The sequence below is a fragment of the Trifolium pratense genome, linkage group LG5, assembly GCF_020283565.1.
Source record: "Trifolium pratense cultivar HEN17-A07 linkage group LG5, ARS_RC_1.1, whole genome shotgun sequence".
Lineage (NCBI taxonomy): Eukaryota > Viridiplantae > Streptophyta > Magnoliopsida > Fabales > Fabaceae > Trifolium > Trifolium pratense.
Window position 1 is genome coordinate 45,060,298 of NC_060063.1, and position 26,866 is coordinate 45,087,163.

Genomic DNA, 26,866 nt, shown 5'->3' on the forward strand with positions numbered 1-26,866 from the left:
GGTTTGAAATTCAGGAAGATTTGACCCGGAAGATTTGCCCCGATATATTTTTTTACCTTTAATATATGTGAATTTTTTTATTTTTTTTATATATAAATAAAGATATTTATTCATTCAAATTAATAGAATAAATTCAAGTGACAGTTGATTTTGTGTTCGATTCTTGACCGGTGTGTATGGAGAAGTATTTGTTGGAAAAGATCAACTCTTTAAATGAATTTACTTCGAGAAGATTAGTCTGTCCAATTGCGCGTGGAGGATACATTTGGTTTAAAAAAAAATAAAAGAATAAATTCAAGTGCAAATTCAACGTCATTAAAATAAAAAAAAATTGTCCATGGGCTAAACTTAGCTCAGTTGGTAGATCGCATCAACTATCTACTAGTAATCTAAGGAAGAAAGATGAATATTAAAGACATGTTTTGCCCTTTAACCACTTTTTTTTCCTTTTTTTTTCCTCCTTCCAGTAAGGATAAAATGGAGTTATTTGGCTGAAAGTTCTCTAATTCATCTAAGATCAACTTTTTCGTCTATGACAATTTCGCCCTTTACTAAATATACTAACAAATTCAATCTATAAGGGCAAATCTTTGACCAATTTCAGAATTTCACATAATACACAATGTCCAAAGCACTTTAATTTGAATTCTAACTCAAATCTCTCTCTTCATCAAAAGAAAAAAAAAAAACCCAAATCTCTCTTTTATCTCTCTTTACGGTAAACATCTCTCTCTTTCTTCTCATTCTTCCCATTTTTCATTCTTCATCTCTTGCATCACCAAATTTGTTATGGAGAAAGAAAACAACATAGCTGCAGGAGCCGGTAGAACGAAGAAGATCCATGATAGATCCGGTTACGTTTTCAAATTTTTGTATGCACATGTATTTCTTCATTTTTTTTCATTATTTCTGTTTGTTTTTTGATAAAACTAAGTTTGTTTGATGATTTTTTGTTTCATTTTTTTCTGCGTTATTTTGTGTTGAAGAAATCAAAGTTTTGTTCTACATGAGAGAAAGAAGAAGATCCATCAGAGAAGGAGAAAAACTACATGGGTATTTGATTTTCTCTACAATCATCTCCATTATTCTTCATTCTATGCATTTGATTTTTCTTTATTTTTTATTTTTCAATTTTTGAATCATAGTGTAGAAAAGGGTTATCAAACCTGAATTTAGTTGTTCTTCTTCTTTATTTATTTTAGGCTTTAATGCACTTTTGATCTCCCTATTTTGAAAAACTTGAACTTTTGATCCCCTATTTTAAAAGCCAACTTTTTGATCCCCTATTTTAATTTTTTCTGAATTTTGGCCCATCTCAATTTGGTCAAAGTTTTGCTTATGTGTCAAAGGATTCTTATGATTCTTATGAGACAATTAAAGACCGCTTAAATTGTTGTAAAATGACGAGAATAGATATATAGCACAAGAATTGGAATCACTTTGGTTGGTATAAGCTTAGGTTAACAATTAAAAACTCATTTTTAACTAGAATTGGCTCATTTTACATAGAGTAATAACAACTAGAATAATGCTCATAGACAATTTTTCCCATTGAGCATTAGTTCTCTTAATTTGGGATTTGAAAGATTAGATAGTGATAACTCACAAATTAGAACAATATAAAAGAGAATGCTCGAGAAGTGATTGATAAAAATTATTAATTAATTGAGAATGAGAAAGAATGTTCATAGTTATCATTTTCTCTCGATGAGCTTAGTTTCCTTTCAATTTATAATTAAAAGAAAGATAAGAATGAACATGCATGTGTGGTTAGAAAAGAATGACATATATTGTTAAATTGCAACATTGGCAGAAGCTTTGGTAGAAGAATTTTTAGATATAGTTTTATTTTTAATTGTAAACTATATCTTGTATATATAAATATAATAGAGATGTATTAGTTGTAACAATAGTTTAGATTATTTCATGTAATCCAGTAATAATATAGTAGAAATTAATACTGGATGTTACAAATATAGATATATAGATATAGATGACATGCATGTTAATCATGGTGTCACATTATTGATATTTCGGTATTTCAATACTTCTTTATGCTTATAAAGTTATAATTTTCCATTTAATTGTGCTTTCTTCATGCTCCAAGCATTCAAGCTTGTGATCTTTATATCAGTAGTTCCATTATTGAAAGCATAAAGTAATGCTTTGTCATTGATGGCCAATGTGGGATAAACTCTAGATGTGATGCATGCTCTTCCTTCTCCTCCAAAACTCTCTACCACAGAGTGATCAATCTGTGAAATGCAAAAACTCATATTAGGGTGGGAAAGTTGGTGCATCTTAACTGTCAAATGCCTTAAATGCTTAATCAAGGGATGAACTTACCAAACTTCTCAATGACAGCTTCTCATTCAGAACATCCACATCAATAAAAGTTCCATAAGTGGTCAAATCATTATCTTTATTCAAAGAAGACCTGTTAATTAAAAATACATTTTTATAAGATGGAGTTGGAACTCAATTTTGATGAATACAGAATAATATGATGAATTTTGAGAAGAAAAAAAAACAATTTAAATGGTTATTCACTTATTCTCGTTCAAATATGTGGTAAATTACGTTAAATGATCGAGTAATGAATAAATCTGAGTGTTACAACTCATATTAATCATACACTGAACGTAACTTATCACAATTTTGAACTTTATTAACCATGAATATTTTGAAATTTACGTAGTTGTTCATCTTGCTAGTGGGCTTTAAGATATATTTGGCTTGATACTGCTCGAAAGAGCAAGGTGCATAGACACTTCGTATTGACGGAAGTAGTTGTTCGCCGTGCTAGTGGGCTAATTAGTTTATATATATATATATATATATATATATATATATATATATATATATATATATATATATATATATATATATATATATATATATATATATATATATATATATATATATATATATATATATATATCTTTGGCTTGTGGCACTTAATATGATTGATTGACCATCCCTCGATCTGGCTTTCAATCGGCTTTGGGTTGTTTTGGTTTCTAAACAAGATTTGATTCGTCAGAGGTTGGTAGAGAAGTCTCATTTTGCCTCTAATATCTCCATATCTGTTTCATTTTCGGACTGTCTAGGTTGAAAAAGCAATCAAGGCTTGCTGCATGTGGCAGGGAGTAGTGGGTACGTGAACCGTTTCGTGTTGACGTTTGGTGCATTCACCTCAAATTACTAGGACTTATATTTTGTCTTTTAGAATTAAATAGGAGTTGATGTTCTTAATTGTTCTATGTTTCTTTAGGGTAAGGTATAGTCTCCCCTTTGTAATTATCTTATTTTTCTTCTTTTTATTAATAATATGAGCTATAGATGGAGGATGTGGAATGATCGGGTGCCAACAACGTTGGGATGTCTATCCCTACCTTGATATCTACTTGTTCATAATTTATCAAAGAAAAAAATTATAATAATCCAAATTATGTTCAATTATGCATAATTACTAGATTTGAAAATATACATGATATTTATTAATTATATTTGTATTAAAATAATTCAACCCTTAAGAAAATAACTAGGGCACAAGGACAAACCTGCTTTGGTCACTACAAAAGAGCACCAATGGTTTTTGTTGGTATTTGAATATTCTGAAAAACACTGATGTGAACTCTTCCAATCCCTTTGAAGCAAAAGCAAGAAGACCAAAAGGTCCCAATCCATTTTTTCTTGATGAACTTTGGCTACATAGAATTTGAGGATCTGTCCATTTGTCCAAAACTTCAGCCTTTCCAATGTTATTCACTTCAAATGAAATTTCAACATCAGCCTGCATAAGATAAAGGATTAATTTAAGTTATGTTTGGATAACATCTTAATTAAAAACTTATCATATAAGTGTTTATTTATAAGCTATTTTTATAACAAAAGATACAATTAAGTTAAACTGATTTCATATAAGACTAATTATTGGAGGATAATTACAAGAATTGAGGTACAGATAATCCTTCTGTTTGTTTTGTGTTAAAATATCTGGTAATCTTTAATATAAACAGCACTAAATATATCATCATAAAATTAAAATATACTTTGATTAAACTAATTATGCAGAAAAAAGTTACAAGTCATTATTGAGAAAATAAAGTTATTTAAAAATGTCCCCTGATCTCTTATCTTATTCTTTTATTTAACTTTTTTTTTCTTTTGTCTAAAAAAAATTGCTTCTCTACCTACTATTTTACATGTATGTCTGGACTATCTATTTTTTGGTTTACAATTTCATAACCTCTTTCTTACTACTCAAACCCCTTATCATTAGGTAGATCAAACTTAGTGGTTATACATTACTATCTATCTTGTTATAATTAGTCAAGTAGTATCTATTTTACACGCATGTCAAATAAAAGTTGATTACAAGTTAGTTGTGAATAACACATACAAATCTATTTATATGTGGTTTTTTTTTTCCATTGGTTATTGGGTAAATACTTCTAAATTATCAAAGGGTAAAGTAAGATTCCCCTTAAAATCCGTGATTTTTGTAAAAGATTCTTATAATAAAGGGCTGAGGGGCTGAGGGAGTATAAAATAAGAAGAAGTCATATTTGGACCAATCATTTAGACACACTCACATAAATAAATAAATAAATAAATAAATAAATAAATAAATAATTAAATAAATAAACATTTGATACATTTATTCACTTATTTTAGTACTAGTTAACAAAGCATATAAGTTGTTACCTGTGCTGCTGTGACACCATTAATTTGCAACAGTTCACCTCCCTTGAGAACTTTGGCGGGCAAGTTAACATGATTTAGTCGTAGCTTCTCAAGTTCCACAACTGGCCATTGTACCAACTGTTTTCCTGACTTGTGCAACCAAATTGTCCTTGGAATTGTCTGCAAAAAATACATGTGCATCATTGATGAAATTTTACCTTAATTATTTCTAAGAAATGTTATTAACATACACTTTTTAACAGGTTAATACAGTTCACATATGTGGTTAATTTTACTGCATATTTGAATTCACAATCAATTTGACAAGATTAAAAAATACTACCGTGATATCAAATATCTACGAAGGTGTTAAATTTGATTAACAGATATGTTAAGAGGTGTCACGTTTCATTAACTATTGAACATCATTTTTTTAAGAAGCAATCTATTGAACTTTGTTGAATATGGCTTGAAATCTCGATAACAAGAAGTTAGAGAAAATTCTGGTGAACCGGTTGGTGTTGGGGCGTGGCGCAGCAAGGACTGGCGTGTGGCGCAATACGTGCCTGCTGCCTCTGGCAGCTTCTGCTGACTGCGCCTGGCGCAGGAGGTGGGGCATACGGTGCGCATAACAGCATGTGCTGTTTTAGAGATTTTTTTGGAAAAATATATTTTTCTGGATGAAACTATTTGTTTTATTTTAAAATAGATTTGTTATTAATTTTTATGCATATATTTTTCTATAAATAAAGATCATTTTATTCGTAAAAAAAAAATAGGGTAAATGATCATTTACCCCCCTGCAAAATAAGCAAATTTTCGTTTACCCCCCTATGCAGATTTTTTTTCTGTTTACCCCCCTGCAAAAAATAGATTCACTCATTTTGCCCCCTGTGTGTACAGCAGGACATGTGATTGTGCAAATTTGCTGACGTGGCTTGTACACGTGGAAAAAACATTTATATTTATTTTTAACTTCCACGTCACATAATATTTTTTTAAAAAAAAAAATTAAATTTTTTTTCCTACAAAATTAATAAAACGAATTTTTTTTCCAAAATAAAAAGAAAATCCTACAAATAAAATTTTTTTCCCTACAAAATTTTAAAAAATTCCTACAAATAGTTTTTTTCGTACAAAATTATTATTTTTTTCCTAAAATAAAAAAACGAATTTTCATATTTTTCTCCCAAATAAAGTTTATTTTTAAGATATTAAAAAATTATTTTCAAATCTTTTTTATTTAAAAAAAACAGAATCTTCGCGGGTTTGCTTCCACCGTCGTGATCATATTCGTCGTCATCTTCTTCAATCACCGGAATCGTCTTCTACTTCGTTATTGTCTTCTGCTTCCTTCTATTTTTCTAGTTCTAGGACAAATGATTTTGGTATAAGAGGAAAGTACGAATAAACTTCTTTTTCTATTTTTTTTAATTCAAAGAGATTAACAAAAAAATAATGTTTTGTTTTTAAAAAATAAAGATCATGTTTTTTTAATTCAAAAAGATTTGAAAATAAATCCGTTTTTTTATTTTGTAGAAATTTTTTTTTAAAAAAAATATATTATCTGACGTGGAATTTAAAAAATAAATATTAATTATTTTTTTCCACGTGTACAAGCCATGTCAGCAGATTTGCACATTCACATGTCCTGCTGTACACACGGGGGGCAAAATGAGTGAATCTATTTTTTGCAGGGGGTAAACAGAAAAAAAATCTGCATAGGGGGGTAAACGAAAATTTGCTTATTTTGCAGGGGGATAAATGATCATTTACCCAAAAAAATAAGTGTGAAAAGGGAATAAGGTTTGCCAACAACAAAGACAAAGGATATTATTGCTTCACCTTGGGTAATGTAGGTCAATGGAGTCTCTTGATCACGAGAAGAGATTCAGGATTTAGGTAGAGTTAGAGTTTGCTAATTCTTGTAACCCAATTAGGATTTCTTCGTGTAAAGTTACTTATTGATTCTAGTGAATCCTATTCTCATGCCATGATCTTAGCATATATATATATATATATATATATATATATATATATATATATATATATATATATATATATATATATATATATATATATATATATATATATATATATGGTTTTGCTAACGTACACCCACTTGTTTTATAGAAGGTGTGTATTAGCAAGTCATAACTAAAAAGTGGCAACATACACCTTGAGGTGCATGTTGCTAAAACACTCCTTCTAAAAAATAAGTGGGTGTACGTTAGCAACTCCTATAAGCATTTGCTAGAATACACCCACTAATTTTTTAGAAGGTGTGTTTTAGCAAGTAATAACTAAAAAGTGATTAAATACACCCTAAGGTGTACGTTGCTAATGCACACCTTCATAAAAATGAGTGGGTGTGTTATAGCAAATTCCATATATATATATATATATAATATTAAATTAACGTAACTTATTAAGTCAATTGTCAAGACTAAGACTATATTATATTATTGATCCAACTGTTATCTTGATTATATAAAAATGAAAAAACCAAAAAATAATTAACAAAATTAAAACAAAAACTCACATGGATTCCTGACCATCCTTTCTTGATATCATAATCAGGTCTTGAAGATTCATTAGCCCAACCAAGCAAAATCCTTCTATTCTTCCCATAATCAAAGAAAGTTTTTGAAGCATAATATTTTCCATAGTCATATCTCAAAACATGTTCACTACTAACCTCCTCAAACCCATGATCAGGGGTAAATTTGTCTTTACCTTCATCATAACTCCCAATTAGATAATGATCATGTTTTGTATCATCTAAACTAACCTTCAAAACATGTCTAACCTTATCATTATTTAATGATGTGTCAACACCAAATGTACCAATTTTCAAAACTGGAAAAAAATCAGGACACTCCCACATTCCAGTACCCTCAGCTGAATGTAAAGGGTTTTCTGATTTAATCCAATTAATAAAATCTTTACTCTTATATAAAAGTGCAATTCCTCTAGTATTATTTTTGTTACCAACAAGTATTCTCCAATGTCCATCTTTTCCTAACCAACCAGTAGTAGGGTCTCTAAATGAACTTGCATTAATTTTATTTTCAATAGTTGGTTCCATTAATGGATTTTTTGGTGACTTAATCCATTCCCTAAGAAAAGGGTCATTTAAATTTTTAGGGTATGCTATATCTTGTACTTGTTGATTAAGTTTATTAATTCCAGTGTACAAAATAGCTGGTTTGTTACCATGTAATATTGTGGCTGATCCTGACCAAACACCATTTACATCGGACGGTTGAGATGGAAAGATGGCTGGATCCAGTGGGGTCCAGTTAATAAGATCAGTTGAAATTGAATGTGCCCACACAATATTTCCCCAAACAGCACCTTTAGGATTGTATTGATAGAATAGATGATAGTACCCTTTGTAAAGCATTGGTCCTATTAAAAACCACACAAATAAAGACAATATTTTATTTTTCAGCAATAATACAATGACATGTAATATTTTTATTATTTATATTATATAAATTTAGTTATTTCCAATGGAAACTCTTCTGATTGTCTGATTTTAATTATTTTAATACTGATCACATTAGACTAAAATCTAAGGACCTAGTGGATATCGCATAGGAAACGAAGCTAGTAATCCCGAACGAAGGCAGCTTGCTATGGCCAACATGAGAGCATTAAATTCAGTATCTGAGGTCTTAGTATAGGATTGGAACAGAACGATAATTTCTACCTTGCAGAGTATGCCTGTGGGTAGGTGACTAGTTTTAGGTAACGTGACAACTTATAATTTAGGGGTCACCAGGGTGATGAGACCAAAGTTTTAACGAAAAAGTGGAGTCCTGGATAATAATGTCTAAATAAAGTAAAGGGAACCTCTAACTAGGTTATCTAAAGCTTGTAATAGAAATAGGCACATATATGGCATTACACCTATTTTCAACAGTCTAAATCCTAGGAGAGGAAAATAATTGAGCAACCAAGCAGGAGTAAGGGAGGGATCCGACCACACTTAACCAACCCGTGTGGTCACACACACCCATAAAAACCCAAAACCCCCACAAAAATACAAACTTTTACCACACCCCACCAAATCCAAACACTTTAACTAGAAAAAGCCGGTAGACCACAAATTCCTCATGGCACCTAAATGAGTACGTGTTGCCGGTTCTTCATCTAGGCAAAACATTTTCCTCAGCCCCACTTGTGCCGAGCACTTCAATTTGATCGAGGAAAAGGGCGTTATTCAGGAGAGGAGTATTAACTTCCCTGATATCACTTTTCTTCCAGAGATGGAGACCACTGCTAGGCATTACAGTTGGATATATTTTAACTCTTTGATCGGGGACTGCAACATCTCCTGGGTAAGAGAGTTCTACGCCGACGCAGTGGAATATTTCGAGGAGGACTTCACATCTGCGGTACGTGGAGGGAGGGTTAGTTACACGCCGGCAGTGATTGACGTTGTATTTGGGTTCGCACCGCCGGAGCACTGTTGGGCCCATTAATGGAGGCACAGTGCTCATACAGAGGATGAGTATGATCAGATACTACATACTCTGGCACTCCCTGGGCGAGATTGGCAGTACACCAGCACGTGTCCGCCTGAATATCATTGACATGATGCCAACTGCCAGAGGATGGGCCAAGTGGCTGGTCAGGAATTTTGAGAGTGCTTGACAGGAGACGGAGATCATTATGTCTCGTTGTCATGTTTTCTACGCTATTATGCGAGGGGAGCCCATCAGAGTCGGAGAGCTGATTGCGCGGAGTATCAAGCGCATGATCGCCAGCCGAGATACAGTTATCGGGCATCCCTTCGTCATTACTACCTTATGCCAGGCACGAGGGGTCCCTCTATACGAGGATATAAATATGATCACAGGACCTGAGCGACCCCTCGGCAGGACATACTTTCAGAAAGCTGTGCGGGACTTGGAGGCGGCACAGGCAGCAGCGCCAGCACCAGCAACAGGGCCACGACATCAGGAGCAACATCAACCTCCACCTCACATACCCCAACACCAATTTACAGACTATGAGCTAGGGATGGCTGCCACTACCTATGTGCAGCATGTGAGGATGGACTGGGATTTCCACATTTTTCCCTAGAGTTGATGGCGGCAGTAGAGGAGTACCTAGGTCAGACATCTGTTCCTTCCTATAACAAGCTATATCCGGAGCAGGCAGATTTGACCAGGCATTTTCAAAGACAGACTACGAGGCTGCTGGAGCATCAAACGCATGTACAGGATACATGGACCGAGCGACGCCAGACCCATCATCCTAGGCCACAATATGCCTCTGATGGAGAGATAGATTGGATGGTGGATGAGACATATGATAGTCTGACACCAGATGCCGCGACTCAGTTCTTCTCTGCGAGTGGATCTTCATCCCACCCAGGACAGTGATGCGGATTTCCCGCTGTTCCCTTCTATCTTTACTTTTTCTGCATTTTTATTATAATTTAGGGGTCATCAGGGTGATGAGACCAAAGTTTTAACGAAAAAGTGGAGTCCTGGATAATGGTGTCTAAATAAAGTAAAGGGAACCTTAACTAGGCTATCTAAAGCTTGTAATAGAAATAGGCACAGATATGGCATTGCACCTATTTTCAACAGTCTAAATCCTAGGAGAGGAAAATAATTGAGCAACCAAGCAGGAGTAAGGGAGGGATCCGACCACACTTAACCAACCCGTGTGGTCACACACACACATTTACTTTTCTGTCTTTTAAATTCCGCATTTATTTTCCGGCATTTTACTAATTATCCGCAAAGATACCTTCTTAAACAAACAAAGCGAAGACAACTATCATATTCTTAAGCGAAACTAGTAACCTTGACACAATCCCTGTGGAGAACGATAAACTTATCACTTTATTACTTGATAGTGATTCTGTGCACTTGCAGAGCCGACTGTCATGCACTCACGTGTGCATGCGTGTGTGCGTGCATGCGTCTGTTAAGACATGACAAACATGTATGATGGAATATTGAAGAAACTATATGCATAAAAATGTACTATTATTTAAGAGGGACACATAAGAGAATTGAACTAACCATTAGGATCTGCAAATCCACATATCCGTTTGAGCATAACATGTCAAATGACAAAAACAATGAAGCAAAAGAAGAATATGTTATAAGAAGTAAAATATTTCACAAAAAAATAAATAAATAAATAAATAAATTTAGGCTCTGTTTGGGAAGGTCAATAAGCTAGCTTATATGTTATAGCTTTTAGCTTATAAGCTTATATTTCAAACGTTATTTCAAGTAGCTTATTATGAGCTTATAGTTGATAGGTTATCATTTTCCTTTCAATTTTACCCTAGTATTTTATTGAAAAAAAATTAAAATTAAACATATCATTGTTATGTCATTTCATACTTATAAGCTTGTTCAATCGCTAATTTTACCAAATACTACAAATTCAATCAACTAACTCATTCACTACTGTAAGCTAAAACTTAGCTTATAAACTATTTGTTATAAGCTAGCTTATCAGCTATTCATTATTTTTTATCAAACAGAGCCTTAGATAATATACAATGTCCAGATCACATTAGTTACCATTGATCCAATTCTTGGGAGGTTGGAAATGATAACCAGTTCTGTAAGTTTGATCTGTTAAATCAGAAGATGAATTTTGAAGGTTTCTATAAACATTGTGAGTAGCTTCAATAGGAAGAATATCATTGACATAAATGAAAGTGAAGAGAGGCAATAACCAAATAGTAGAGAATATATTCATATTGGAATGTGGAGAAAATTACAAGGCTATGTTTTCTATTTATATAGAGAATTTGAAAACTGTTGTGCTGGCCATGGTTTGAAACTTGTGAGTAATTAATGGAAAATGATATGTTTATTAGTCAATGTGTAAATAACCGATGAATATTTTTCAATATATAGAGATATACATTATCCGTACGTAAGTCCTATTATTCAGTTTTTTCTTTTCTTTCTTGAAACACCTATTATTCAGTTTTTCTTTAGAAACGCCTATTATTCAGTTGTTAAATATTGAAATTGTCAGGTTAGATATTTATGGAGCTTTGAGTTCGAATCTAAGTTTTTCTTTAGAAACGCCTATTAGTATGTTAGCCCGTGTCGTATACGGATAATTTTCTTTTCTTTTTTGATAAGAAAACATAAATAATTTTCTTTTTAAATATTATATATGTATTTTGTTTTAAATATTATTTGAATAATTTAGTTTAAATTAATTTGATTTAAAATTATATGATAAAATTGACAGAGTTTTTGTTCTACCAACTAATAGGTTGTCGTATTAATATATAAGTAAGATATAGGTTCATGTATAAATTACAAAAATATAGTCCGTGTATTAATATATGAATATAAATACCAACTCTGATATAAAATTACAACAAAAAAGGCCCCCGTATTAATATGAAGAAAATTATAGGTCCTCATAGAAATTACAAATAAATAGTTCCGCATATTAATGTATAAGTAGAAATTATAAGCCCCTGTATTTTGCATTGAACACACTTGGATTGGTTTTTTTGAGCAACATAAACTTTTATTAACAACCACTTCATAACCAGGGGCGAACCTCTTCAAGGCTTGGTGTGGCTATAGCCACACTAGCCCGGCCCAAATTTCTCTAAAAATAAAAAATAAAAATTTTATAAATAATTTTAAGTTATTTTGTATATATATTCGTATAAATATTAATGTAAATATTAGTTTAGAGTTTATTATTGATAACTGTAAGTCTCTCATATACATATTAGTTTAAGTATTAGTGCAAATATTAGTTCATAGTCTATTATTGATGATTATATTTCAAGTCTTTCGTTATACATGGAGTATTATTTTAAGTTACATAGTTTAATTTTATAATAATCAACTTGACTTTATTTGTAGAAAAACAGTGGACAACTAATTGAATACATAGTATTGGATAAAATTAGCAATTGAACTAGCATATAAATATGATATGACATAAAAAAATATTTAATTAATATTTAATTTTTTCAAGTAAGATAATACGGGTAAAATTGGAATAAAAATTAATAAGTTATAAACTAATTGAATTAAACAAGTGATATGCATGATTTATCAGATATTTAATAAATTTTAGTCCTTTCTTTTTTTCCGAATAGAAATTTGGTGGTGTTTTAGATATAGTTTGTTGGTTTCTTTTTTTGAATAAATATTTTCTGATTTGTTGGTTTGTTGTTTTTTTTTTTAATATACATGATGTATTAGTGGTAATTTCATATATTGTTTGTTATTTAATTGAATTATCAGGATGAAAAAAGTTCGGTAGTGCCTAAATTTTTTTAGTCACACTAGAAAGTTATGGCTAGGTCCGCCCCTGTTCATAACATAAGGCATGTTATGAGGGTTAAAAGAATACAAGAGATAAGCAGTAAGCACAGCAAAAGCTAGTTAAAAGGCTAAAACAGATTGCAGCAAAATCAAATACTGCATAAACAGATTGCAGCAAAGGCATATACTGCATAAACAGATTGCAGCAAAAACCCCAATAGCACAAATACATAACAAACACATAAATCATCGGCTGGTTCATGCGAGTTGGGATCCTCTCCATTTTTAATTATTTTCATTTCTTCCATTACCAAAGTTTTAAAATATTTTGGGGCGCATACCAGTGGGGAAAGCCGGCCCTAATTTTTTTAGAGAGACAATCCTCCTTCTCTCTAAGTTTTTTTCTCCTCCTTTCATCAAAAAGGGGGTGATTTTGGATCTTTTTTGACCCAAAATCACCCTTTACATCCTTTTCTATTTGCTTTAATCTAAATAAGTGGTTTTCACATAGATTAAAATTTTCTTTTGTGTATTTTTCTGTGATTTCGTCGTCCCGTCTTTGTGTGGTGTTTATATTCCCGTCTTGTTGCGGTATTCGTTTGATTGAATTGGCAGATCAACCTCGGTCAACTACTGATTCACACGGTGATTAAGTTCGTCAACGATGCAGATCCGGAGGCATAGGTATTCCGGTTACTTTAATTTTATCACATTATTTTCGTTTTTAGCGGTATTGAATTTGTACTTGAATCTGATGTACTCTACCAATTTGAATGAATGAACATCTTTTATTTTAGTCAATATATATATATATATATATATATATATATATATTGGGCGCATAAAAGCAATTTCACCTCAGGTAATGTGAACTCAAGATGGACGTCTAAAGATGGTGGGACTTTTGTTGCATATGCACACTTAGATTAATATAGGATATAGTTTCTTTCCTTTTTACAATAAATAAGACCATTTTATATATTTTGTAAAAAAAAAACATTTTATATATAAAAAACAATAAATAAAATCATTCAATGGCAAAAAAAAAATATGTGACCAAACTTTCATTGCAAAATATTTTTTTTTTTTTTGAAGAAGCTAAATAAGTCGACCCAAATTGGTATCAGAGATAATAGAACCTAAGACCTTAAGGAGGAGCACACTCCCATTTTCCAAACCAATACCACTAGACCAATAGGAATGGAAGTGGAGTCCGATTGATTGCATGAGCCGAGTTGAGATCCTCTCCATTTCCAATTATTTCCATTTTTTCAACTCGTCCTTCGTACTAAGCTAACAAAAGTCCCACCGTTAAAAAAATAAAAATACATTCGAAGGTTGGCTTATAGTTGTGAATATCAATTACTTTTTTCTTGTAATCGGACACGATATATATATATATATATATATATATATATATATATATATATATATATATATATATATTAGATAGTTATGATGCATTTGAGTATCGGGGCTTTGTAACCCAGCAAAATTAATATCAATCAGATAGTTATAATGCATTTGAGCATGATATGTTGGTATATAGATGCAACCTGAGAATCAAGCAAACCACATTCCATTGAGAATACCGTTTTAGGGTTTCTTGGGTTAATTAACCACTTCCTAACAATTCAGACAAGACAACTAAGTTAATATTATATTATCAGACTTTTGTTGTAATGTCTTTGATCATGGTATAATCTAGTGTCTTCATCTCCGAAGGTATATTGTGAAGAAAGTATTTTTTTTGGGTTAAGAATCTTTTTTCTTTGTTTTTTTTATGTGGTGTGCAATGAGGCTGCACGTGAATGTGCTTTGTATATACAGGCACTGTTGGAAAGAAGCTTTAATAGATGGAGAAAGTGTTTAAGTATTTGAGAGAGGATATGAAACTTATGGAAGCAGATTTCCTGCTGTAATATTCCACAAAGTTTTCACGCAGTTTTAATTGTGGACCGTCCGATCTGTTATGTATGGTTGTGATTATTTTGATGGATTTTATAGCTGATTTGATCAGATCCGTCCGATCAAGAAGCAATGACTGAGATTGAAACTGCGTGAAACTGTGTGATTTTATTACTGTAGCAAATCCGGATCCTGAAACTTATTGGAAGGGAATGCTACTTATATTATTGAGTGTTTGTAATTTTTGGCTTGGTTTACAAATGACTACCTCTCCCCTATTTATAGTCTTCAAGGGAGAGTTCTACATACTCCTAGAGACTCTTCTACATACTTCTAAGAGAGAGTTCTACAAACTTCTCTCTACTACTATATACATTTTCTACCATGACTTCTACTTATTTCTACATATCTCTAGAACATTCTTTAGACTTACTACTTATTACTAAATTTGGGCTTAAACTTCCTAAGGCCCAAAACTACACCCCCCCCCCCCCTAAACTTGATTTTGCTACTCCAAGTAAATATCTTAACTTGACAAACTGTTCACGCTTGAGAAGCTTGGTGAAGATATCAGCTACTTGGTCATCTGTCTTTACGTACTCCAACTTCACATCGTTGTTAGAGACACACTCTCTAATATAGTGATAGCGTGTATCAATGTGCTTACTTCGATCATGGAAGACTGGGTTCTTTGCCAAAGCTATTGCTGACTTGTTGTCCACGAATATCTTGGTCGACTCCTTTTGCGGCAGACTTAACTCCTTTAATAGGTTTCTCAACCAGATTACATGACAAACACACGAAGTGGCCGCCACGTATTCCGCCTCACATGTGGAAAGAGTGACAATCGGTTGTTTCTTTGACATCCATGTGAAAGCTGTGTTTCCAATGTAGAAAACAAAGTAGCTTGTGCTTTTTCGGTCATCCACGTCTCCTCCCCAGTCACTATTGCTATATCCAACGAGCTTGTAATCATTAGAAACAGAGTAGTACAAGCCTAAGTTTGTTGTACCTTTAATGTAGCGAAGAATCCTCTTTGCTGCCTTCAGATGAGTTGTTGGATGCTCCATGTATCGAATTACAACTCCGACCGCATTCAAGATGTCAGGCCTCATGCATGTTAAATATCGTAAGCTTCCAACCAAGCTCTTAAAGAGTGATGGATCCACTGTTTCACCTTCCTCGTGCTTTGATAGCTTGATTCCACATTCCATTGGCGTGCTAACTGGGTTTGCATCATCCATCTTGAACTTCTTGAGTACCTCCTTAGCATAACCTTCATGAGTGATTAGGATTCCATGATCCTCTTGTTTCACTTCAATGTCGAGAGAGTAAGACATTAATCCAATGTCAGTCATCTCGAAATCCTTTGTCATCTCTTTCTTGAACTCTTCAAACATGGTTGGATTGTTCCTCGTGAAGATCAAGTCATCTCCATATAAGCACACAATCAAAATATCTCCACCTTGCGCTTTGATATAGAGTGCGTGCTCATATGGGCATTTGATGAAGTTCTTATCTTGGAAACACTTGTCAATTCGAGCATTCCAAGCTCTTGGGGCTTGTTTCAACCCGTAGAGTGCCTTCTTTAGTTTCAAGACCTTTTCTTCTCCCTTGACTTCGTAGCCTTGTGGTTGCTCAATGTAGACTTCTTCGTCAAGGACTCCATTTAAGAAGGCTGACTTGACATCCATTTGATGTATCTTCCACTTGTTTTGAGCCTGCCAATGAAATGATTAGTCTAACAGTTTCTAATCGAGCAACTGGAGCGAATACCTCGTCATAGTCGATGCCGGCTCTTTGACTGTATCTTTTTGCCACCAATCTTGCCTTGTATCTTTCAACTTCTCCTTTGGAGTTTTTCTTTGCTTTATACACCCACTTCACACCGATCGCCTTGTGCCCTTTTGGAAGTGAGACTAACTCCCATGTTTCATTCTTCTTTATCGCCTTGATCTCTTCGTCCATGGCAGTTCTCCAAGTCTTCTTCTCAAATGCTTCTTGGAAATTCATGGGCTCGCAATCCGCAAATAGACAAAAAAGAGTAAGATTCTCTTGATTTTGGGTTACCTCGTAAATCTCTTGCAAACTTCTAAAGTGATGGGTCTTTTCACTTGAGCTTTCTCCTTCTTCAGAAATCGGGGTTGGTGAAGCCGGCGGAGTAGCAAGATCTTCTCTTGATTCTTCTGGTTCCACATCATCTTCTTCAAATTGTGGAAAGAAGTTGTAGTCCTCATTACTCGTTTTCCAATCCCACTCTCCTTCTTCATCGAAAATGACATTTCGACTAATGATAGTCTTCCCCGTATCAGGATTATAGAGCTTATAGCCTTTGGAGTTGGCGTCGTAACCAATGAAGATGTACTTTTCACTTTTGTCATCCAGTTTGCTTCTTTTCTCGTCCGGTATATGAGCGTGAGCTATGCTTCCAAAGACTCTTAGATGGGAAATTCCAGGCTTTCTTCCACTCCATGCTTCTTGTGGTGTTTTTCCCACCATGCTTCTTGTCGGAGAACGGTTTGATAGATAAACCGTGCACGCAACAGCTTCTGCCCACAGTTCCTTTGGTAGTCTCTTGCTTTTTAGCATGCTCCTCGCCATCTCAAGGATTGTCCTGTTTTTTTTCTCTGCTACTCCATTTTGTTGGGGGGATCTTGGTACCGTCAGTTGTCGTCAAATGTCATTGTCTTCACAATACTTAAGGAATTCGTTTGAAATTATAACACCCCACATCGATTTATCTAGAATATCGATAAGAGTGTACATAACTGAATCGGGAAACATTAAATTTTCATTACATATTGTCCGAATACATAAATAGGATTACAAAATCCAAGAGATTAATACTAAATTGAGCTAACAACTAAAAACATAAAGAAACTAAATCTTATACAAATATAAGATAACATGACGTCAGCTCAACTAGCATAATCCAAGTATCTGAACTCCATGCTTGCAGACCATGATATCTTGATCAACCTGTTTATCTGAAATCAAATAAGTGGGGGATGAGACAGTCACTTCGTCTCAGTGGATTCCTACTACCCAATTACTATTGGTGTCTATACCGGGGTAACTGACGAACTAATAGTTCTCTGATCCTGATAGTCAATCTCTAAACATGATTTACATAACATAATTTCATAACATAATACATAAAGGTGTAACACAAATTATTTATCTTGTTCGTTTTATTCATAACAAAGACACTCTAAGGTGAGCCGGTCTCAGAGGCCTAACATGTCCGTCTGCGATAATAATGTACATCGACACGGCTGAAGCTCACAATCATAACATGATTGGATTCTAACGAATCCCATAACGTGGTACATAAGTAACCACCATAATTGATTGACTTTCTTAACTTAATAATCCTGATTGTTATCCTGCCGATGAATTCCCTCTCAGGGTATCTATAAACTGTCCTGATTCATGATACTTAATTTCCTGAGGTGTGATTAACATTCTATATATGCAAAGATGTTACAGTGTCTACAAAAATACATCAGGAAGAATAGGAATATAAACGAGTGACTTAGCAATTAAAGTAATTCTGCAGTGTTCTATTCTGACACTCTCGCCCAACGAAGTCATTCCTCGTTAAGCGAGTACATCAGTACAGAACCCTGTTTGCATTTTTCTGAGAAATCAAGCCAATAATCACCTACAATCCATATCTTCCTAATTTCAGACACTATAATTAGTTCATATATTCAGAACGGAGAATAGTTTGGGATTTAACCATTCTCACACAATAAATTCCTTAAATCCTAGTATTGTCATGTAATTGATAAATTGGGGAACTAATATTCTAACTGAACTATTGTTATCATGCATTTATTTTATTTGGGGAAACTAATGGAGCTAAACTAACTAGAATTTAAGGCTCTAAGGGAACCCACCTGAAAAGAAGCTTGAACAATACCAGCGACACTTTCAGAGCTCGTCGAAACGCATAATTTGCAACTGAAATGCTATAAACCCATAATCAGAATTTTCTGCATAATTCTGCATCAGAGCTCCAACTTCAAAGGCGTCTCCAGGCCTCAATATTGATCCAAATTATACGTGGTTGACACCGAGACGACGGTTATTTCGTCGGCTTTCCAGACATGTAAGTACTATTCAAAACGGATGTACGGTTTGTCAGCTATGATTCGATTACTGAAGACAGGTCCAGACGAAAAAGTGCAGAATTTACTTACTTTCTCAATTTAATGAAGAACTTGAAGCAATCAATTCTCTACAGCTCCAAGGTCTGTTCTTGTCCCATATTCCAGCCCCTTTGCACAAAAGATGACACCCATTAAATTTGGATCTTGTTCTTGCGCTTTCTCTCAACTCCTCCACTTTAGTTTCTTCACTCCCAAATTCTACTACATCCATTATCAACCCAGATCATAAATTGCACATGCATCAGTTAACAGTGAAATTGGTAATGGTTAGTCCTTAATGGAAGAAATGTATCACGATGGGTTTGTCTAGATGAGAGGGAGATTGAGTTTGCTTACCTTGTTCTTAAACAGTCCTTAATCTTCTTTACCGCAAAAACGTGATCTTGTGCAGATTAGTACACATGCAAATACTCAATTTGAAGGATTGAGGATTGGGTCCTAAGGGTTTGATTTATGAGAAAAGGGTGGGTATGGTTCGGTGGAGAAATATTTGAGAGGGTAGAGATGCTGAGTTTTTCCTTTCCTTCCAAAGACTTATTTACATATTGGGTATTTGGGGTTATTAAAGAATTTCACATGCATTGACCAAGAACACAAGAATCTTTGAGAGATTGAGGATGAGGGAAAGTTACTGGTGTTTCTCGCAGAAAGAGAAAGAAGGCAGGGGATAGGTTTCACAATTTCCACTTTAGTTCTGCTTCCTACCAAGACATACATATATATAAATAAAAATATAATACTACTACTACTTGCAATCACACTTGTCAATATTAACCCTTTAACTTATCACATAAACATGTTTATGTCTTTTGACTACTCCTACTTTGGTCATTTACTCTTCAATTAATTCCAATAATTTTCTCTAATTAATATTACGTTATTAATTAAAGTTGGGATGTTACAGAAGTGAACTCTCCTCCTCGGTCGAATCTTATGGCTTTGATCACAAGGCCACTTTCCTTCTCAACCAGAGCTTTAAACTTTTTGAAGTTTTCAAACACTTCTGATTTCTCCTTCAAAAAGTACACCCATGTTTTTTTTGAAAAATCGTCAATAAAGAGAAGGAAGTAGTTACTCTTACCGAGTGATCTTGGCTTGATCGGACCGCACACATCTGTATGTATGAGCTCCAACGGCTTTTGCGCTCTTGAGCTCGACTCCTTAGGGAAGCTCATTTTGAACTGCTTTCCAAGTAAACATCCTTCACATACTTGATTTGGGTGGTTGATGTAAGGCAATCCTCTGACCATTTCCTTCTTAGAGAGCAACTTTAATCCTCCAAAATTGAGATGCCCAAATCGAAGATACCAAATCCATGACTCTTCTTTGTAGCACATTTTGAGACATTGCGCAACATCATTTTGTATGTTCAGCACGAACATTCTATTTCTTGACATTGGCACCTTAGCAATGAACTTGTTTGAATGATCTCTTATAGAAAGGTTATTATTCTTCAATTGAATGTCATAACCTTTCTCTAAGAGTTGTCCTAGACTCAAGATGTTGCTCTTCATGTTTGGCACATAGTAAACATTGGAAATAAATTGATGATCCCCATTTTTCAAGCGGATGAGAACGTTTCCTTTACCTTTCACTGACACTTTTGATTCATCTCCGAAAGTCACGTTCCCGTTCACTGATTCGTCTAACTCTACGAACATGCTTCTTCGCCCACACATATGGTTGCTTGCACCGCTATCAAGGTATCATTGATTATCTCCACCTCTTTCATTATCTTTGTGCGCCAACAATAATGTTCCATCTTCTTGACTTATTTCTTCAACATAGTTAGCCTTCTCTTCAACTCTATGATTGCCAGGAGCTCTACATTCGAAAGCATAATGCCCAAACTTCTCACAATTATAGCATTTAACCCGTGACTTATCGTACCTTGGTTTTGGAGATCCTCTCCCACGACCTCTTGATGAGATTTCTCCTCTTTGGTTGTTGTCATCATTATGCCTCCAACCTCGTCCGCCTCCATATCCACGACCACGTCCACGTTCTCGAGCGCCACCTCGTCTTTGGTTGCTTCGACCATGCTCTTCTCTAGGTGAATCGACTCGTGTCTTAAGTACTTGCTCCTCGATATCTTCCTTCTTCTTCTTCTTTTCCTCATAAGCTTGCAACGACCCAAGAAGTTGCTCTATTGTCATGTCCTCCAAATCTTTTGTCTCTTCGATGACAGTGACAATATGCTCAAACTTTGGATCTACCGATCTAAGAACTTTCTCCATGATTCTTACATCATCATACTTCTCTCCGTTTCTTTTTAGATTATTAGTAACCGTCAAAACTCTTGAGAAGTAATCAGAGATAAGTTCACCTTCTTTCATATGCAAAGCTTCAAACTCTCCTCTTAGTGTTTGAAGACGTACCTTCTTCACTTGATCGGCTCCCTTGTAAGAGGTTCGAAGTTTCTCCCATGCTTCTTTAGCCGTCGTTGCTCCCGAGACCTTCTCGAACGTGTCTTTATCTAATCCTTGATAGATTAGACAAAGAGCCTTCTTGTCTCTCTTCCTTGAGTCTCTCAAACTATCCTTTTGAGTTTGAGATAAAGTACCTTCATTCTCCGGGATTACAAGACCTTTCTCGACTATCTTCCACACGTCGTGTGCGCCAAGGAGAGCCACCATTCTCAGACTCCAATTGTCGTAGTTGCTCTTTGTGAGCATCGGGACTTGGAGAGGAACACCATTATTTGCCATCTTTAGGAGGACCTTCAAGCTCTGATATCACTTTGTTGGAATGAAGCTTTAATAGGTGGAGAAAGTGTTTAAGTATTTGAGAGAGGATATGAAACTTGTTGGAAGGGAATGCTACTTATATTATTGAGTGTTTGTAATTTTTGGCTTGGTTTACAAATGACTACCTCTCCCCTATTTATAGTCTTCAAGGGAGAGTTCTACATACTCCTAGAGACTCTTCTACATACTTCTAAGAGAGAGTTTTACAAACTTCTCTCTACTCCTACGTACATTTTCTACCATGACTTCTACTTATTTTAACATATCTCTAGAACATTCTTTAGACTTACTACTTATTACTAAATTTGGGCTTAAACTCCTAAGGCCCAAAACTAACAAACCCAAAATCAATTTATATATTCAACAGGCACAAGTGCGAAAAGTGTACAAGTGCAGAGAAGTAATAAGAAATTGTGAGTAGATGTCTGCGAGGATATAATAGAGATGTTTTATTACGTCTCTTTGAATGAGATGTAAAAGTTATAAAATCTGGATAGTCGAGTTAGAAGTGTTGAGGGTAGTTTACAACTCATTGAGATTTTATCTCATCCCACGCCGTTTTTTTTTTTTTTTTCCTTTTTAGATAAGACAATTGCAACATTGGCATAAGCTTTGGCAGGCGGAGAAGAATTTTTAGATATAGTTTTATTTTTAATTGTAAACTATATATCTTGTATATAAATATAATATAGAGATGTATCAACTATAATAATAGTTTAGATTATTTCATGTAATAATATTTTAAAAATTAATACATGATATTATAGATATAAATATAGATGTAGATAGAGATAGATATAGATGACATGCATGCATACATGGTGTCACATTTTTCATATTTCAGTATTCCAATACTCCTTTGTGCTTATAAGTTTTCATTTGATGGTGCTTTCTTCATGCTCCAAGCATTTAAGCTTGTGATCTTTACATCAGTAGTTCCATTATTGAAAGCATAAAGTAATGCTTTGTCATTGATGGCCAATGTGGGATAAACTCTGGCTGTGATGCTTGCCCTCCCTTCTCCTCCAAAACTCTCTACTACAGAGTGATCAATCTATCAAAAAGGAATAAACTCATTTATTAGAAGGAAATCCTCTTATTAATATATTTTTTGAACCTTGATATAGAACGGAGATATCTTTTAGAGTTTATAAAATGTGACATTTTGTTTCTTATAAATTGAGTTTATAAGAATAACTATAAGTTAAATACAATATAAAAATCTAATAATATCCCTCGGCTGGGGTCGAGACACAATTAGGTTATTAATTAATTTTTTTAAATGATTTTTTTTTAAAATAATCTTGGAAATCCTCTTATTAAGAATGTAAGTCTCACATAGAACAGAGATATCTTCTAGAGTTTATAAAATGTGACATTTCGTTTCTTATAAATTGATTTTATTAATTTTTTTAAATGAATTTTTGTATACTTAGGGCCTGTTTGGATTAGCTTATTTTTAAGCTTATGCAAACAGTTTATGCAGCTTTTACGTATTATTATAAGTTTGTCAAGGTAGTTTATGATAAAATAGATAATAAAAATACAAAATTTCACTAGTGTGAACTTATAAATAGTAAAAAAAAACTCTAATTAATATTGCATAAGCTATTTGTGTAAGCTCAAAAATAAGGTAATCCAAACGAGCCTTTAGTTACTTGTGAGGTCAAGTAGGTGTGGCACATCAAACCGGGGATCTTCCACTTAATATATGATTTTGTAATACTTAGTTACTTGGTAAATTAATCCACTTGGGTTGGTTTGGTGGTATTGGCTTGGGACCTCCTTAAAATCTCATATTCAATTCTCTTTAGTTGCCAATTTGAGTAGGCTATAATTTAGCTTTTAATAAAAAAAAAAAAAAAAACTTAGTTACTTGGTACTCCATCTTAATTTTCAAATGCTATGAACTTACCAAACTTCTCAATGACAGCTTCTCATTCAGAACATCCACATCAATAAAAGTCCCATAAGTGGTCAGATCATTATCATTATTCAAAGAAGACCTGTTAATTACAAGATGCATTTTTATAAGATCCAGTTGGAACTCAATTTTGATTACTGTATAGTTCTAGTCTATGAAAAGATAATCAAATCTTAACACTTAAATTTGACAACAAAAATTGAATGGATAATCCGATCCAAATATGTGGTAAATTACATTAAATGGATGATTAATGAATATATATATATATATATCTGAGTGTCACAATTGATTAATCATGCATTGAACGTAACTCTTAAAATTGAGTAATGAGTTTAACTCAACCCTACAAAACCGACTTGTAAGGTGAGGATTGCCACTTTGTATATAAACACTTAGTCAGGTCATCTCTCAACCGATGTGAGACTCTTAACAGTAACTTACCACAATTTCGAACTTTATTAACCATGAAATTTTTCAACCCTTATGAAAGGGGACAAGGACAAACCTGCTTTGGTCACTACAAAAGAGCACCAAAGGTTTTTGTTGGTATTTGAATATTCTAAAAAACACTGATGTGAACTCTTTCAACCCCTTTGAAGCAAAAACAAGTAAACCAAAAGGTCCCAATCCACTTTTTATTGATGAACTTTCGCTACACAAAATTTGAGGATCTGTCCAATTGTCCAAAACTTCAGCAGTTTCAATATTGTTATTCACTTCAAATGAAATTTCGACATCAGCCTGTCATCATAAACTGTTTTCATAAGTTCTTTCGAATAGTCTCACAAATATTTGACTAATGTGACGGATATAACAAAATAAGCTTACCTGTGCTGGTGTGACACCATTAATTTTCAACAGTTCACCTCCTCCGTTGAGAATTTTGGTGGGCCAGTTAACATGATTTGCTCGTAGTTTCTCAACTTCCACAATTGGCCATTGTACCAACTGTTTCCCTGACTTGTGCAACCGAATAACCCTTGGAATTGTCTGCAAATACATGTTCATTATTGCTCAAATTTTACCACAAATGTTGTTAACATACACCTGACAATTTTTTACTAGTATCTTGTTAATATAGTCTACCCTAGATGAGTGCTAAATATTATTAGAAAGTCTAACAACTTTGACAATACTCTTTAAAAGTAAAAAAATTACAACTCTCATAGTTTTTACGGCTAAAACAATGACATGCATGATTGATTCAGTTCAATACAAGCTATATCTTATTTTCTTTTGTGTTAGTGAACCTGTTATCAATTAATTCATTATTTTAGTCATAATAATGAGAATGACCATTAACTTTTTTTTAAACAATAATGTATGTGTTGGAATATATTATAATATTCCAATAATATATTATGTGGGCAAATATCTTTATTTATAATTATATTAGTTATTTATCAATTAGGAGCCTTAATTGATTAAGCGATCAAATAAAGTTAAAAGACTAATTAGATTTCCATTTAGAATTAATTAAGTAATTAATTAATTGGATATGGGCTCAATATGAGTGGATGTCAGGATGACCCATTTCGGAATAATGAGAACCCTAATTGGCCATCACACTATATATAGTCTATGGTCCACAATATACCGGACGCACTGCATATTACTTCTTCTCCCCATCTGAAGAGTGCTTAGGGCATAAGGAGTCTCGGTTGAGGAAGAACCTCAAGCCAACGAATGCTCGTTGTCCGTCTCTCTATTTGTGTTTCAGGATTACTATCGAGAGACTCTACGGTTAGTTCATCTAATAGATTCGTCGTCCAGGTATTCCTAATACTAATCCTTGATAAATCAACATGTCGTAGATCCTATTTTATATACATGCTCATATGTTTATTTGGCTTCCGCACTAAAGTAAGATTATGAATTTAATCTTTATTATTGAGCATGTTTTATGATTAAATTATTAAGTTAATTCCAACGATACGTGCTCGTTAAAATTTTACATATTTTATAAGTACTGACGATGGATCATTTGAATTTTCCAGTAATGATAAATTAAACCATGCCTAATAAAATAAACTAATATAAATTATTAAGTCAAGACTATTATTATATTTTTAAGCCAACACTTATCTTGATTTAAGAAAATGAAAAAAAACACTAAAAAAAATATTAAGAAAATTACAACAAACTCACATGGATTCCTGACCCTCCATTCTTGATATCATCAGCAACACTTGAGGATTCACTGACCCAACCAAGCAAAATCTTTCTATTCTTTTCATCATCAAAGAAAGATTTTGAAGCATAATATTTTCCACAATCATGTTTCAAAACATGTTCACTACTAACCTCGTCAAATCCTTTATCAGCTGGGGTAACATTGTCTTTATCATCATTATAGTAAGTTATAACTCCCAATTAGATAAGCAATTTTTAAGATATTAACAACAAAAAGATATTAAAAAGGATGAAAAGCAAATAAACATGAAAGCTTGAGAATATGCAAGATTGTGAGTATATATGTTTTGGAACACGTACGTTAATGCCACTTTTTATTCTAGTACAAATAATGACATGAGGGTATTTTGGGTAAATTTATTAAATATTTAATTGAAAGTAACCATATTTACCTTAATTAATAAGTTTGAAATTGTGGCTTTTGCTTATAAACATTATATGGAGGAAGTATTACTTTTGAACCTTTCAAGTTTCAACCTTATTATTTATGAAATTAATTAACAATAATGTTAAATTATTTTTCAAAAATATATAGACATGAACTATGAAAGCACATACACAATTGACAAATTAATATCAATAATATTTTAAAACATGAGATAGTTGAATATAAATCAACAAGCATAACATGTCAAATGACAAAAACAAGAAGCAAAATAAGAATATATTTAAAGAAGTAAAATATTTCACCAAAAAAGAAAGAACTAATTTAGAGAATATACAATATGTTTAGATCACATTAATTACCATTGATCCAATTCTTGGGAGGTTGGAAATGATAAGCAGTTCTGTAAGGTTGATCTGTTGAATCATCAGAAGATTGAAGGTTTCTATAAACATGGTGAGTAGCTTCAATAGGAAGAATATTGACAAAAATGAAAGTGAAGAGAGGCAATAACCAAATAGTAGAGAATATATTCATGATTATATGAAATG

General features: G+C 33.4%; 1 protein-coding gene and 1 long non-coding RNA gene across 3 annotated transcripts; both read right to left on the bottom strand.

Moving 5' to 3' along the window:
• Positions 1 to 2,001: 2,001 nt before the first annotated feature.
• On the bottom strand, positions 2,002 to 26,866 carry LOC123885125 (beta-fructofuranosidase, cell wall isozyme-like). The gene is made up of 8 exons (XM_045934381.1): positions 26,830 to 26,866; positions 11,250 to 11,407; positions 10,737 to 10,745; positions 7,232 to 8,100; positions 4,711 to 4,869; positions 3,564 to 3,796; positions 2,347 to 2,437; positions 2,002 to 2,255 (listed from the first exon to the last, which is right to left on the bottom strand). The coding sequence occupies exons 1-8, from the start codon at positions 26,850 to 26,852 to the stop codon at positions 2,067 to 2,069; spliced, it is 1,731 nt and encodes a 576-aa protein (XP_045790337.1). The 5' UTR covers positions 26,853 to 26,866; the 3' UTR covers positions 2,002 to 2,066.
• Positions 17,654 to 19,749, bottom strand: LOC123885126. Of its 2 annotated transcripts, XR_006801083.1 has the most exons (4): positions 19,400 to 19,749; positions 19,094 to 19,264; positions 18,791 to 19,009; positions 17,654 to 17,875 (listed from the first exon to the last, which is right to left on the bottom strand). It is a non-coding gene; the product is annotated as an uncharacterized LOC123885126 (long non-coding RNA). The 2 variants fall into 2 exon arrangements; XR_006801082.1 differs by lacking the exon at positions 19,400 to 19,749 and having other exon boundaries at positions 18,791 to 19,138.

What these genes read in the sequence shown, in the direction of transcription:
- LOC123885125 (XM_045934381.1), bottom strand. Translation starts at nt 26,852, where the DNA reads ATGAATATATTCTCTACTATTTG. An exon ending in ATGGTGTCACAGCAGCACAG is followed by an intron (nt 3,797 to 4,710) that starts GTAACAACTTAT and finishes TATCTTATGCAG; the next exon opens with GCTGATGTTGAAATTTCATT. An exon ending in TTTTGTAGTGACCAAAGCAG is followed by an intron (nt 2,438 to 3,563) that starts GTTTGTCCTTGT and finishes TTTAATTAACAG; the next exon opens with GTCTTCTTTGAATAAAGATA.